At 32.3% G+C, this 16,206-nt stretch overlaps 1 protein-coding gene across 1 annotated transcript; it reads right to left on the bottom strand.

Moving 5' to 3' along the window:
* Window positions 1–3,113: 3,113 nt before the first annotated feature.
* On the bottom strand, window positions 3,114–14,426 carry LOC132720550 (synaptonemal complex protein 3-like). The gene is made up of 8 exons (XM_060704709.1): window positions 14,243–14,426; window positions 14,011–14,083; window positions 12,855–12,889; window positions 10,747–10,867; window positions 10,209–10,308; window positions 8,690–8,788; window positions 5,810–5,914; window positions 3,114–3,652 (listed from the first exon to the last, which is right to left on the bottom strand). Exons 1-8 carry the CDS (start codon window positions 14,346–14,348, stop codon window positions 3,599–3,601), a joined length of 693 nt encoding a protein of 230 aa, XP_060560692.1. The 5' UTR covers window positions 14,349–14,426; the 3' UTR covers window positions 3,114–3,598.
* Between the last annotated feature and the right edge of the window lie 1,780 nt (window positions 14,427–16,206).

Raw genomic sequence — 16,206 nt, forward strand, 5'->3', positions numbered from 1 at the left:
TTTAGTGAAATGATGTTGCTCTAGTACTTTTGAATTGTGCCTTATATTATTTCCATTCTTTTTTAATTAATTGCAATTTTTGCCTTTAAAGGTGAACACAACCCCAAGATGTGCCCCTAGGAAACACTTGCAAAGGACTGTAGCTGACATAGTGAACAGAGTTTTTAATAATCAATTTGAGACTTATTAAAAAAAAAATATGGTTTTCAACAGACTAAGAGCAACGTAATAGTTGAAAACATTAGGTGATTAATGCAAAGAAAGCAGCAGTACCTACTAATACTTCCACTTTAAAAATATTGAATTGAGGATGTATTCTGTATAATTATAGAAAGACGGATATTTATTTGTGAAGAAAAGCAAAATGTGATATTTCTATGCCTTCTGTTTGATTACTATAATATAATTAGAAGTGAAGTTTAGAGTGTAATCATATAAACATACGTAAACATACATGTTTATATACCCATAAACTTTTACAGAGGCTGACTTCGTGAATATTAAATAAAGTATGTAAATACGAACTATTTTGGATACATATTTTTAACCTCTATAAGCTTGTTGAAATACAATTGTTTAGCCAGTTATTTGATTATCAATGGCCATGCAAGGTAGATGAAATATAGTACATCACCTACCTTTTCACTAAATGAGAATTCAGTGTCTATTTTTTCAAAAATTGTTTTAAACAGCCTTTATTAGCTCGCCTGTCACAAAGTGACATGGTGAGCTATAGTGATCGCTTTTCGTCCAGCGTCCGTCCGTAAACTTTTATTTAAAATGGCATCTCTTAAAAACCTTCCTTTGAAAGTCACCTTTAAATTTGTTCTAAGAATTTAATTCCATACAAAATTATAGAAAGATTATAGAAATTTTCTATAGAAAGAAATATCTTCTTTTAAAAACCCCAAAGAGCTAGAGCTTAGATATTTGGCGTGAAACATCTTTCAGTGAGTGTCTACCACGCAAATTAAAGCCCTTGGTTTAAAAAATTGGTCGCGCCATGGGCGGTCATTGAATTTCCTTATATGTACATAGTAACAACTTTAAAATATTCATTTAAAAACCCAAAGAGCTAGAGCTTAGATATTAAGCATGAAACATTTTCTAGTGAGTATTTACCAAGTTTGTTCAAATAAAAGCCCTGGGGTTAAAATTCGCCCTGTCCGAGGGGGTCATTGATTATTCTTATGTCTCTTGTAAAAACTTTAAAAAAAATCTTCTTTTAAATAACCAAGAGCTAAAGGTAAGATATTAAGCATGAAAAAAAAAATCTTCTTAAGTGTGTCTGCCAAATTTGTTCAAATAAAAGCCCTGGGGTCAAAATTGGCCCCGCTCAAGGGTGTTATTGGTTTTCCTTACATGTATATAGTTAAAGCTTAAAAGATCTTCTTTTAAAAATCCCAAAGGGCTAGAGATTAAGCAAGAAAAATCTTCTTATGGATGTCTACCAAGTTTGCGCCTGCCTCAAGGGGTCATTGTTTTCCTCATATGTACACATCTTTTGGAACTGTTGTTTTCTCAAGTAGTGTTTGTACACATTTACTATTTCAGATACAAATACATGCATGAATTAACTTTGTGATATCAGTATAAGATTTAGATTTTACGTGCATCTGCTTTTTTATAGTTTACAATATTATTTGCTCCTTGTCATGGGGAGTTTAAATGGCCCTCTTGTTAAACTAGTTATGAATTAAACATGGGGTCTTTTTTTGAAAAAAAAAGCGCAGATTTAAGACAGCAACAAGTTAGACACTATTAAACAAGAGGGCCCTGGATCGCTCACCTGAGAAATAGGTCATAGTTGAGTCCCTTTTCAACCAAGAAGCACAATTTGAAAACAAAGGACAGCTTAATCTGAACAATTTTTGTACACTGTCATCAAGTAAATATTCGTTTAAAACTATTTTAAATTGAACCAATGGTTTAGATGTTGTTTCTGGCAGCCATTTTATTAAACAGTTCAGCGCCTGTCACTAAGTGAGAGGTGAGCTAATAAAAAGATGACAGAAAAAGAGAAGAAAAACAAACATTTGATCTGGCTGGGGATTTTGATGTGGCTTACGAGTTGTTGAAAGAAATTGTTGACGGACGCACGCACAGACGGACGACGGAAAGACACACCTTGGACATTGTCCTCAGGTGAGTTAAAAATGGTGCAATTTCATCCAAACTACACAGGAACGATCAGTACCAAGTGTAGTTGGGCATATTGTTGGCATTTTCCAGTTCTATGATTTTTGTCAAGAGTTATGGCCCTTTAATATTTTTTTAAAGATTTGTGTGGAGTACTTCATCTTTACTACTAATGCAATTTGAGTGAAAATTTACAGGATTAATTGATACCGCAAGTAGCGGGCATTTTAATGGGGTTTGCAGTTGAATGATTTTGAGCCGAGTTATAGTCCTTGAATAAAAAGGTATTTTGGAATGTTAATTATTTTTGTGTCTCTTGCTACTCAATAGTTGCAACATATAGGGAACAAACGGGTCAATCTGACCCCTCAATACATCTGCTTTATTAATTGACTATCATCAGTCTACACATGTGATCAGCGATCTCTCTCTCTCTTGTCTATAATATATTTTATCCCATTAACAGGTCAGCAGTTTTATAATTAACCATATATGCATTTAAACATGATGTAACAAGTAGGACTGAGACGGAAGCTATCACAAAATTTTTTACACTCCAAACAGCTTTAGTCTATTGCTCTCCTCTTTACTTTTAGTTATTTATATTGTTTAATCTCTTGAAAAAAAACTCGAGCTATTTATTCAGCTGCAAACAACTGATCTGTTCCTGTTGCCATCCGAAATCTTTAACATTGTCCCCTTTTGAAAAAAGAAGGACATACTGTAAATCACTTTATATTCACATGATTTTTAATCAAATGAAATATTGAGACTTTCTTAAATATCAATTTTGATCTTGTTTGAACATGGAGCCTATGTATGAAAGTCTCACTCGAAAGACAGGATGCTCTAAGCCTGAGTTGATAATACAAGCTTGCAATCCCTGAATTTGTAATTACCCCAGAGTATCTGTACTATTGTGTTGTATCAGATGAAATGAAGGTTTTTTATTAAGAAAAAGAAGGAAAGCCAAATTCTCAATATGATAAGCATTTATATTTAGCCTAATTATTATCATATATGTAAATTGCACATTCTACTGAAATATTATATATTAATTCAAAACATCTAAAACAAACTGTAAATAAAACAACAAATTTTAATTTAAGAATAAGGTCAGCAACAGCCTAAAACTACTCAACAAAACAATATAAATACATACATTTACAAATATACTACACATGATTTACATTTGTATTCTGTCACTTTTAATTTCTGGGTGCTGTAGTTTACACATTTTTGAACATTGTTATCTTGCTTTTGTCATTTTATTTTGTATTGAAGATTTTGTGTGTAAAGTTTGTAATAAAATATTTGTTGCCACCCTGTAAAGTCATAGTACAGAATAACAGACAAGACAGAAATTGCATCCTATTAAATTTCATACACAGATAATTCAATGTTAATTAAGAAATTGATAGCAAGGTTGACTTGAGTAACACATTCTTCTTTACATCAACTAGAACAACATTGTCTGGAGTGATTTCCTAACATTCGCCATCTCCTGTTGTTGCTGTAAAAAATGAAACAGTCTTAATAATAACAATAAACTAGAACTGTATCCAAAGGACACGGATGCCCCCCACTGACAATATATATATGGTATATAGTGAAAAAATCAACAAAGGGCCACAATTCTGTTAAATTTGGTCGCATCAATAATTCCTTCCTTTACTGCCATCTACACATTAAGGTTGTTCATCCCTGGAAGTTTAAGCAAATTCTGCCATCCCGTTTAAGAGGAGTTGCGTTCACAAAATTTCTATATGGTATATAGTGAAAAGATTCTACAAAGGGCCATAATTCTGTTAAATTTGGTCACAGCAAAAATTCCTTCCTTTACTACCATCTACACATAAAGGTTGTTCATCCCTGGAAGTTTAAGCAACATTTGCCATCCGGTTTAAGAGGAGTTGCGTTCACAAAATTTCTATATGGTATATAGTGAAAAAATCAATAAAGGGCCATAATTCTCTCTTAAATTTGGTCGCAGCAAAAATTCCTTCCTTTACTACCATCTGCACATTAAGGTTGTTCATCCCTGGAAGTTTAAGCAAAATCTGCCATCCGGTTTAAGAGGAGTTGCGTTCACAAAATTTCTACATAGTATATAGTGAAAAAATCAACAAAGGGCCATAATTCTGTTAAATTTTGTCACAGCGAAAATTCCTTCCTTTACTACCATCTACACATAAAGGTTGTTCATCCCTGGAAGTTTAAGCAAAATCTGCCATCCGGTTTAAGAGGAGTTGCGTTCACAAGATTTCGGGACGTACGGGACGGACGGACGGACGGACAGACAGACGTACGGACGGACGGACAAGTGCAACGCTATATGCTCCCACTCTGTGGGGGCATAAAAAAAGAACAAGAGGGTCATGATGGCCCTGAAATCGCTCACCTGTATAAAGGCCCCTGGGCCAAGGCCAATTTTAAACCAGGGGCTTTTATTTGAACAAACTTGGTAGAAACCCATTAGAAGATGTTTACTATATACATATAGGGAAAAACAATGACCTCCCCCCCCCCCCCTGGAAGGGCTTTTATTTGAACAGACTTGGTAGACACTCACTAGTATCTAAACTCTAGTTCTTTGGGTTTTTATTGGAAGATTTTTTAAGTTTTTACTATACACATATATAAGGGAAATGACCCCCGGGCGGGCCGATTTTAAACCAAGGGCCCTTATTTGAACAAACTTGGTAGACACTCATTAGAAGATGTTTCATGCTGAATATCTTAGCTCTAGCTTTTTGGGGTTTTTAAAAGAAGGTTTTTTCAGTTTTTACTATATACATAAAGGGAAAAACAATGACCCCATGGGGTGGGGCCAATTTTTACCCCAGGGCTTTTATTTGAACAAACTTGGTAGACACCCACTAGAAGATGTTTCATGCTAAATATCTAAGCTTTAGCTATTTTGTGTTTTTTAAAAGAAGTTTTTTAAGTTTTTAATACATGTATTACAAATAAGGAAAATCAATGACTCCCTGGGGCAGGGCTAATTTTTACCCCAGAGCTTTTATTTGAACAAACTTGGTAGACACCCACTAGAAGATATTTCATGCTTAGTATTTAAGCTCTAGCTATTTAAGTTTTTAAAAAGAAGATTTTTTAAGTTTTTACTATATACAAATAAGGAAAATCAATGACCCCTCGGGGCAGCGCCAATTTTGACCCCAGGGCATTTTTTTGAACAAACTTGGTAGACCCTGACTAGATGCTGTTTCCTGCCAAATATTTAAGCTCTAGCTCTTTCTGTTTTTTCTAAAAGAAGATATTTTAAGTTTTTTTCTTTTGGTTGCCATGGCAACCAGAATTCTGCTTGGAATTAAATTCTTTGAACAATTTTTAAAGTTGACTACCAAAGAAACATTCCTGTGAAGTTGGGATGAAATTGGCTTAGCGGTTTATGAGGAGATGTCGTTTAAAGTAAAAGTTTACGGACGGCCAGACGCCGGATGAAAAGCGATCACAAAAGCTCACATGTCACATTGTGACAGGTGAGCTAAAAAACAGGTAAAATTAATCTTTGTTGTTAATTAGTGAATTTAGCAAACACATTACAAAATTATTAGAAAAGCTGATCAATGATCAATCAATTTTTAAAATTGTTAAATAAAAAAAAAGTTACAGTAAAATAAAGTTACATTTAAGGTTCATAACTTACAGTGTCCATTAGTATTTTCTTCTGCAGAAGGCTCATTTCTTTTTTAAGTTCTGCTGTTGCACTGGTGGCCTGATGGTGATGGGTCTTTTCCAAATCATCCAGGCCCTGTTTTACAAAATACAAATTGATAGATTTTAAAGGGAATTTTTTGACATATCTGCAGAAATATTTTTTTCAACATTTGTATATGACTTATTACCGGTATGTACTTCAGGTCTTGCAAATCCGTATCAATTGCTGACTCACTCTGTTTTTCCAGGATTACACAAAAACAAGAGGGCCATGATGGCCCTGAGGTCGCTCACCTGTATATAGCACCCCCCCCCCCACCCCCGGGCCAATTTTTACCCAAGGGCTTTTATTTGTTTACTTGAACAGACTTGGTAGACACCCATAAGAAGATGTTTCATGCTAAACATCTAAGTTCTAGCTCATTGGGTTTTTTAAAAGAAGATTTTTAAAGTTTTTACTACTATACACATATAGTTAAAAACAATGACACCCCTGGGGCAGGGCCAGTTTTAACCCCCGGGCTTTTATTTGAACAAACTTTGTAGATATTTACTTAAAGATGTTTCATGCTTAATATCTAAACTCTAGCTATTTGGGTTTTTTCAAAGAAGATTTTTAAGTTTTTGCCAAACACATATAAGGAAAATCAATGACCCGCCGGGCGGGGCCAGTTTTGACCCCAGGGCTTTTATTTGAACATACTTGGTAGACACCCATTAGAACATGTTTCATGCTAAATATCTTAGCTCTAGCTTATTGAGTTCTTTAAAAGAAGATTTTTTAAGTTTTTTACTATAATATGCATATAGGGAAAATCAATGACCCCCTGGGGCGGGGCCAATTTTGACCCCAGGGCTTTTATTTGAACAAACTTGGTAGACACTCATTAGAAGATGTTTCATGCTAAATATCTTAGCTCTAGCTCTTTGGGTTCTTTAAAAGAAGTTTTTTTAAGTTTTAACTATATGCATATAGGGAAAATCTATGACCCCTGGGGCGGGGTCAATTTTGACCCTAGGGCTTTTATTTGAACAAACTTGGTAGACATTCACTAGAAGATGTTTCATGCCAAATATCTAAGCTCTAGCTCTTATGGTTCTTTAAAAGAAGATTTTTTAAGTTTTTTACTATATGCATATAGGGAAAATCAATGACCCCCCGGGGCGGGGCCAATTTTGACCCCAGGGCTTTAATTTGAACAAACTTGGTAAGACACTCACTAGAAGATGTTTCATGCTTAATATCTTAGCTCTAGCTCTTTGGGTTCTTTAAAGGAAGATTTTTTAAGTTTTACTATATGCATATAGGGAAAATCAATGACCCCCTGGGCGGGGCCAATTTTGACCCCAGGGCTTTTATTTGAACAAACTTGGTAGACATTCACTAGAAGATGTTTCATGCTCAATATCTAAGCTCTACCTCTTACGGTTCTTTAAAAGAAGATTTTTTAAGTTTTTACTATATGCATATAGGGAAAATCAATGACCCCCTGGGGCGGGGCCAATTTTGACCCCAGGGCTTTTATTTGAACAAACTTGGTAGACACTCACTAGAAGATGTTTCATGCCAAATATCTAAGCTCTAGCTCTTAGGGTAGTTTAAAAGAAGATATTTAAAGATTTTTCTTTCGGTTGCCATGGCAACCAGAGTTCTGCATGGAATTAAATTCTTTGAACAATTTTTAAAGGTGACCACCAAAGGAACATTCCTGTGAAGTTTGGATGAAATTGGCTCAGTGGTTTATGAGGAGATGTCATTTAAAGCAAAAGTTTACGGACGGACGACGGACGGACGCCGGACGGACGGACGCCGGACGAAAAGCGATCACAAAAGCTCACCCTGTCACTTTGTGACAGGTGAGCTAATAAAAGGCAGTATAAAATGCTTAAAAACTTAGGACTTTATCAGGTTAAGATTGCATAGAAATCAAGAATAGATTTGATTCTGAGTATTATAAGTTCTTATGTTTTAATGCATTACTTTTCCGAGGTATTAGTGTCCCTGTTGATCTATGTAAGAATTCCATATGTTATGTTTTGTAGGCATTTAACCTCAGTGGAGCTTTTTTTAAAAAATTTTTAGGGTTGATCCTTTAAAACTTTTCATCTCTAATTTCTTTCTAGATATAAAAATATCAAAAATCTGTGCTTTTATTTGGCCAATATTGAATAAAAGTACTTAATAAGTCTGAGAAATAATAAGTGATTACTAATAAAATTATCAAACAATATTTGTGAGAGAATTTTTCAAAAATGCAATTTTTATTAGATATACTTTCTGGTCAATTCTGATTTATTTCAAGAATAAATACTCAGTGATTTTTTTTGGTTGATTTTGACCCCGAAATAAGGCCTATTCACAATGAAAAAAAAAACCCATAAAATACTCACAAAAATGTGTAAAAAATTCACAATGGGCAGGGTTGCTTTTCAGTGCCAAACAAAATAATGAACTGACAAATGACAATCTTGAGAATTTGATTGATATATTTGAGGGAATAAAAAGAAGAAAGCTTAAACTATGAGCATTATTATTAAATATATGAATAAACTGACTACATGTGATGATTTATTCTTGTTTATTTTTTCACAATTTGACAGATTATTGTGCTAAAAATTCACATTAAAAGTAAAAAAAACAACACTGATACTGACTTAAGATTTTTGAGAATCAATTTGGTAATTGTACATTAGGTACATGTATGTATTAGGGTTACAATTGACTGGGACATTATTATATCTGTAGACAATTTTACTTCTCAGATGTATGGTTTGACAAAGTTTGCATCTTGTGCACATAGGAAAACAGCAATTTTTTTTTTTCAAATCTTATTTTCCTTACTTACAAAGAAAAACTTTGACACATTACCTTGATATATTGACAATGTAGCTGCTTTATTGTCTTCAACCTTTGACATTGTACTGCCCGTGCCTGTTCAAATAACTTCTGTTGCTGCTTGTATAACATCTGTAATTTTGATAATGAACAAAATTATAAACATTGATCTTTGACCTAAAAATTGTGACAAACTTTGTAAACAAAAGGTAAGTTTTTGTCAATCAAATTAAACTTTAAACCTGTGTAACATTTAAGCATTTCAGAGTTCCTATGGTAACCTTGATATTGGGGTACTGAAATACTTAATTATTATAAATCCACTTTGGAAATTTTTCAATCAGATTGTACATAAATTGAGAAATGACACAAAGATGCTTTGCTGAGTAAACAAGAGATATTTGTCCAAATGTGCTTGCAATGTTGCTTGAAAATCATTTTGGCATACAAGGATAATGGCTTTTTAGTAATATACCCTTTAATATAAGATATATTTTGATAAAATTATGTTCAATATTTTGCACTTAAATAGTAAGTAACCATGTTCCAGATTGCAATTTTTTATTGTTATTTAAATTGATAATTTAATTCATTTTTAAATTTATAATATAAGTTACAGGTATGTATAAAGTTGAACAAGATATTAAACAAAAACAACACTGACGGCTGTTAAATAGCATTAAGTACTTTCAGTCAATATACTTAAAAATAAAATATGTAAGAAAACATTTTTGATTTCCCTCCACTTTATACAAGTGTGACTTTCTATAAATTAATGAACTTGCAAAATGACAAATTAACTCACATAATTGCATCAACAGGATAGAAATTTCTGCTTTATACTGTTCATGAATTTGTTTGCACACATGCAAAATCCTGCATAGACAATTTCAGTTCAAGTTTGTTTAGATCAAAATATTGCAAAACTTATGATTTTGCTGGTCATCTGTGATGTGGTTTACAAAGCCGCCATGTAAGCAGATTTTGTTTAAATAAGTTTAATATTTAAACAGAAGAAGTTTTAGAGAGCTGGAAAATATTAATGATTTGGTTGAGTAGGCCACAAAAAGCACTTAAATTGAAACAGTTTGATGACTACAAAAGGTATGCTCCTTCCAAATTATGAAATATAGAGACATAAATTAATAAAAAAGTGTATTTTAAGAATAAGTGACCTTGACCAAAGTGACTTTCAAGTAAAAGTACTGTCCCAAATATGACAGATATCTGTCAATGGATAAAAGCTGCATAAGCAAGCATAAAAATCTATCTTGACCGAAGTGACTATCAGATATAAAAAAACTTTTGTGAAAAAAAAAAAGACTATCATAAACAAGTAAAAAAAAAAATTAGCACCACCCATGGAAGTCCGTCCAAGGTACATTGTTGTATCTACCTACCAAACATGAAAGATATTGGTAAATTAATGAAGATGCATCACTTTAGTAGAAACTCTGGCAAAGCAAGACGGAACAAAGCAGCAATTTTATGCTCCTTCAATTTTTTGGGGAGCATAAGAATATAATTTTATATTAAAAGATGGATTTCTTACAGTAAGCTTGGCCTCCTGTTCTTTTGTCTTTTCAAGGTCAGATTCCCACTGCTGGAACACAGCACCCACCTGTTTAGAATACTCATCTTGAAGTCTTGACCTGTAGAATTTAAAGCAAATAATACTTAAACTAAATTGAGAATGAAGGCATTTTCCAGTGATTGTGAAAAATTATACTTTATTTTAAGAAATTTTGAAATGTAGAAAATCTACTTAAATGACTTTCAAAACTGTTGTTTTCTCATTTTTATGATCATATTATTGGTCACTTTATTTAAGAAACAAGTGAAAACAGTTGGGGTTTTTTTTGGTGTATTTTTTTCGTGTAAGTTGTTGTTGTGAATATTTTTTGTTTAATTAGGAATAACCGAATTTGTATTTGGAATAAGGTCATAAACTCGCTTCTGTTATAGGGTAAAATGGCATGAAACTAGCTTTTTTAGAAAGATCTGAACTGTTAATAATGAAAGTTGTTCATGACTTTTCATGAGATATAAAGTTATTTCATTTACAATAACAATTTTACATATCATAAAACCTTTCATTATTCTGAACCCTCCATATATCATCCACAGTTTTACTACTAGCCTTCAATGCACCATGTGTCAACTGTTCAAGTCTCTTCTTCTTGTTCATCAATGAGTTTTTTATATAATCACCTGCATAAAAATATCATCAAATTTGAATTAAAAGCAGAAAAAGTTGAAGCTAAATACCCAACATTTTAAAATAAAAACTAAAGATTAAATAACAGGAGCACTGCTACATTTATGTCCATAATTTACTAAGTTTTACAGAATTCAAGTTTAATAATGTTGTCTTAAACGCACATTATGCCTCAGAAATGAATAAATATTTACTTCTTCAGTAACTTCAAACATGTGTTTTACCACATTGAATAATGGTTTTAGAGCACGTTACGTGCTTGTTACCTGAAGAAAATAGCGCTAAATGTAACATTATACGTCATAAAAGTAACAGAATGTAAACAATTAGTATTTTGACTTCCATGCAAAATACTAAATCACTATAAATGTACTTATTGCCAAAAAGGACAGAAGAAGAAGAAAGTGCAGATAATTGGCCAATGAGTATCTTGTTGAAAACTATAAAAGAATACAAAAGATAAAGAGATTTTGAGGAATAAAAATGAAAGCATATCTGGGGCATTATGGGCCTTTAAGTAAAAGGTCAAGGACAATTGAAAGTCAAGGTCATACTTGAAGGTTTTGTCCTAATTTAAATGCTGTTATGTCCAAATATGTACAAATCGATTCAATACTAAATACAGTCTTCGAAATTAACGCCAGTCCGAGGCCACTAAATTTAGCATTGGTCCGGTGATTATTGCAAGGTTGGTGGTCCGACGGGCCAGTAGATTTTTGGCCATGAAAAAATTTTATAAGAAAAACGCAACAAAATAATGAAGCAGGGCTCTCTAAAAGATTGATATTTTTGCCTTTTTTGCAAATGAAACCCATCAATTCTGTCCCTAAAATTCAAAACACAGCGAGAGATGTCTAAATTGTATTGAGTAATGGAGGCCGCCATTTTTTCTTGGATATTTTCCGTACCGCACCGTACAGTTACGGAAATTAAACCATTGTTTATAATGGTCATTATTTACCTATGATTTTGTGATAATTGAGTTAAGTTAATATTTTGTGTGAAAGTGATTTGTTTGAAGTAAACAGTGTTGTTCATGTTCAATGCTAGTCAGTTTTGCCTTAACATTTGGTCCTTCTAAATTTATAAAGCTATCAACTTATGGTCCAGAATACAAGAAGTATTTTGCTTCTTTCAAAATTAACAAGGGAAGCATGATAAAGTGTTTTCCTTTACCCATCAATTTATTACCTATATATGTATTTGGTCCGGCTAAAAATCACCAGGTCCAGTAAGATTTGAAATTTTACTGGCCCGAATGTCCTGTGCTTTTTAAAGTTTTTCGTGAAGACTGTAAATATTTGTTTGATCTTAGGCAAATTAGTTATACTTCTTTAAAGGTCAAGGTCATTTACTTGAAGTTGTTAAGGTCAACTGAACTTATCTTGTTGAGGGTGTTTATTATCTCATGTGTAATTGTGTATACTTATTCAAGTTTATATAGTCTACTCTAGTATCAGTAATACAATTACAGCAACTGAAGCAAAATCCAATCATTTGGCCTTAACTGTCAAGGTCATTTTAGGATAATCATCAAGTTCATCCTGAATTGCTCAATTTCCGAATTGTATGGTGTTAGTTTGTCTAAGCATTAATCAAATCTGTCCAAAAATAAAAAGGTTGAAATAGGCAAATTTTAGACAAAAAAATCAACTATCTTACCATAAAGGTTAAACTCATAAATGTCAAGGTAAAATTCAGTTTGATCTACTTGAAGGTATTGAGTAAGGTTGTTGTCCCAAAGAACGAATTTAAAACATCCAAAAACAACCAAGTTAAAGCCAGTTTTAGCATGATTTGAACTGATTTCAATAATTTGACCATTAATGACAATTTCAGCATTTACCTTAAAGGTCAAAAGCATCTTTAGGGGGGTGGGGGAGTAAAATAAAAGAGAAATATCTCAAAGAAACAACTATCATTTAGATATTTCATTGATATTTCTCTTAAAACTTAACAATGGATTATATAGATACATACTCCCAAAACACTCCAACATCTTTTGTAAGCCTTGCCTGAAATACAAAAAAAAACACAGAGCTCTGAAAAATATTTATAGCAATCTACTCTCTAAATATGTGTAATACTGTTATACTTATAAATAAATACATGTCAAGGAGCATATTCTTTATATTCTATGTAAAAAAGTAAATTATGAAAAGATATACTGGCGCCTCATATTTCCGTGGTACCCATATTTCCAAGGTATTAGGCTTAAACAGTCCAAAGTGCCTCCTAGACTTCATGAACCTGCCAGTAGTTTTACTTTTACTATTTTATTGTATTTTTATAGAAATTTTACATATAGAACAGGAAAAAAATATTCTTTTTATTCAGATTAAGAGCAAAGTAATTTATATTTCACCATTTTACTTTTAGATTTCATACCTTTTAAGACAAATGTCTTTGTTAAACAACCATTGAGATATTTGATAAATGCCAAAGAGAAAATCCCCACATTCAGACAAGCCTAGGTATAGGTGTACTAAAAAATAAATATTACTATTGGGTTTGCTTTTGAAACTATTAAAATGCAATTGCCTTGGTAATATGAGAACACAACTTTACTCACTAGGCAGCAGATGGGTGTTAATTACAATGCTGTATACATAATAATAATTGCTTACATGCACACATTAAATGGAATAAACTATGATGCAACTGACATGTCTATCCTACAATATTCAATGTGTTTTTCAGAATTTTATCCTTTTAACTTTTGTTGTCTGGTTAAACAGTTAAGTACCTCGGAAATATGAGGCACCAGTATAATATCAAAATAGATCTAGTCAGTTTCTAGTTTAGTTTATACAAATTTGTTTTAGAATCTTGTTTGTGTTGGAAGCTATAAGCTTTATAATTGAAACACTCTCAAATTTGTTCCTGGAACCAACCAGACTTACCAGTACTAAAATAAGTGCACAGAAAAAACAGTTTCCCCTGACGGGTTTGAACCCACTCAACCATAAATCATTAGATTACTAGTCCAACTCGTTAACCACTCCAGTTTACTCATGTCTCAGGTAAAACAATTGTTGGCAGGCTGACTTTTGTTTCAAAAGAGTTTTTAGAATTCTGATAGCATCGATCAGAAACAGTTTTTGTGATTTTTGTTAACAGAGTAAGAATATTTTACCCAAAATCTTCCGAGTCCTCTACATCTCCCTCAAGTGTGCGTTTCTTTCCTTTACTTATTATTGGAGTTTCTTCTGAAAATTAGAATTATACGCATTGAACATTCAATCCATTTACTGCCAAGCCAAGAAAAATTTGAGCCATAGGTCTAGTCTAAAAATAAATGCCGACGTCACATGGAAAAAACTCCAATTTAAATTATCATTATTATGTTTTTTAAGAAAACAAGGCACCTCTTAGAGGACTGTTACTCTGTGAACTACTCTGTGGAGAACCGGAAACATTTTCTTCCAACTTTGATGTTGTTGCAATTATCTTTTCCTTCTGTTTTTTCGGCATTTTGTTTGTTACGGTATCTTAAATTCTCTGTAATTGCAGACGACAACAACCATTGACTGCTGTTATGATTTAATGTAAATAAAGTGATATCGATTTTTCAAAACATTGAACCAGTCAAATGTAAACGGTGTTATAATAATTTAAAACTGTATGCTCGACTTTATTGTTGAAAATGGAAATGATAACGAAACGAATAGATAAGCTTCACTACCTAAAAAGCAAATCTGACATAAATACGAAATGAGCAAATACCAAAACGTTAGTGTAATAATAAACATAATTTTAAAAGACTTTTCCTCAGAAACTAAAAAGCTTAGAGTTTAGATATTTGACATGTATCCCAATACTGCCACTTTCCAAGTTAAAGATTTAGCATATAAGTATAGAAGAGCTTTTTCTAATTTTCGCTGTTCATGTCATAATCTTATGATAGAGAAAGGTAGACATATTGGAATAGATAGAGATTTAAGATATAGCTTTCATTGCCTAAAGACAAATATTTATGTTATTGAGGATGAATATCATTTTTTCTTTGAATGTTCACTATATAACAATATCAGAGCTGTCTATTTTAAAGATACATGGTTACATTATCATTCCCACCATTCATTTTATTCTCTCATGTCATCAACAATAATAAATGAAGTAATATCTATTGCTAAATATATATATTATGCAATGAATGTAAGAAAGGAAGAGCTAAATACTGTATAATTATTTACAAATTCAATTCATTACATCTAGTAACAAATGTATTTGCAATTTATCACTCTACTGTTTGATGTATTGTTGTACTTTGTATTTTGGGCCTGAGGCCTATATTACTAGAAATAAACTGAAATTAGGAATTAATTTTTTTTAGGAAATTATGCATTGCAGTCAAAGCATAACTGACCCATTTTCCTGTTCTTCAAAACTGCACTGCCACTTTTTCAATCAGTTAACAAAATATATACTGTTCCATATAAAAATATCATACAATGCTAAAATAGAACTAGTTATGTATTTGAAGAAATTCTGAATAACTAAACATCAGATAAATGGTAATTATCTATTTTAACATATTTATAATGCCATTTTTCAAGTTTGATATCTATTTGCAGTAGTAAAGCTGTCACAATTGGGGTATGAATGTACATCTCAATTGCATAACAGAAAAAAGCATGTTTTTCTGAATTATTTTGGATCTTAGGGTTGACATGACCCCCTTCTAGTGACAGCTTACTGAAAAGTTATCAGAGAGGATGCTTTTCTTTGGTTATTTAAATAACTGTTTCTTTACCGACATATTACGTTCTAATGGAGAATTGTTATGTAAAATATATACACATCAAAATTATAGCTTTTGTAGTGCAGTGTACATTATGACTAAACAAAAGTGAAACAGTGGTCAAGCTTAATATCCATTTCTGCAGACTGACAAAAACAATGGTAGGATACTACGTCATCGCGCTACTGCTGTATAAGTGTTTTTCTCTGAATGCTCCCACTCGGACTTTTCCCGAAACATATAAGAAATAAGGTTGAAAATCTTCTTGAAAATTATTTTTAACGTACCGTAACATAAACCGAGTCATGTTTACCCATTATTCTAGATTTGTTTAAAATATTTCTATTCAGAAGTCAGTTTTTCTTAATTATTTTTATAAAAATGGAAAATGCTCCCACTCAGACTCAATTTCAGAGATGCTCCCACTCGGACCTAAATATATACAAATTTTGAAAAGCACATTGCTGTGTTAAGATATTATTATTTTTTCAAAATATCTTTATATTCAAGTTTATTTATTCATAAAATCAGTTAGAAATCAATGAAACAGCATTTTAAAAAATACGATACTAATATTTAGATCACTAA

The sequence above is a fragment of the Ruditapes philippinarum genome, unplaced genomic scaffold (assembly GCF_026571515.1).
Source record: "Ruditapes philippinarum isolate M1 unplaced genomic scaffold, ASM2657151v2 ctg4908_1_1_1_1, whole genome shotgun sequence".
Taxonomy (NCBI): Eukaryota; Metazoa; Mollusca; class Bivalvia; order Venerida; family Veneridae; genus Ruditapes; species Ruditapes philippinarum.

Coding starts and splice junctions, on each gene's coding strand:
- LOC132720550 (XM_060704709.1), bottom strand. CDS start 14,348: ATGCCGAAAAAACAGAAGGAAAAGATAATTGCAACAACATCAAAGTTG. Junction 10,868..12,854: donor GATGTTGGAGTGTTTTGGGA/GTATGTATCTAT, acceptor ATTTTTATGCAG/GTGATTATATAAAAAACTCA. Junction 8,789..10,208: donor AACAGGAGGCCAAGCTTACT/GTAAGAAATCCA, acceptor TCAAAATTACAG/ATGTTATACAAGCAGCAACA.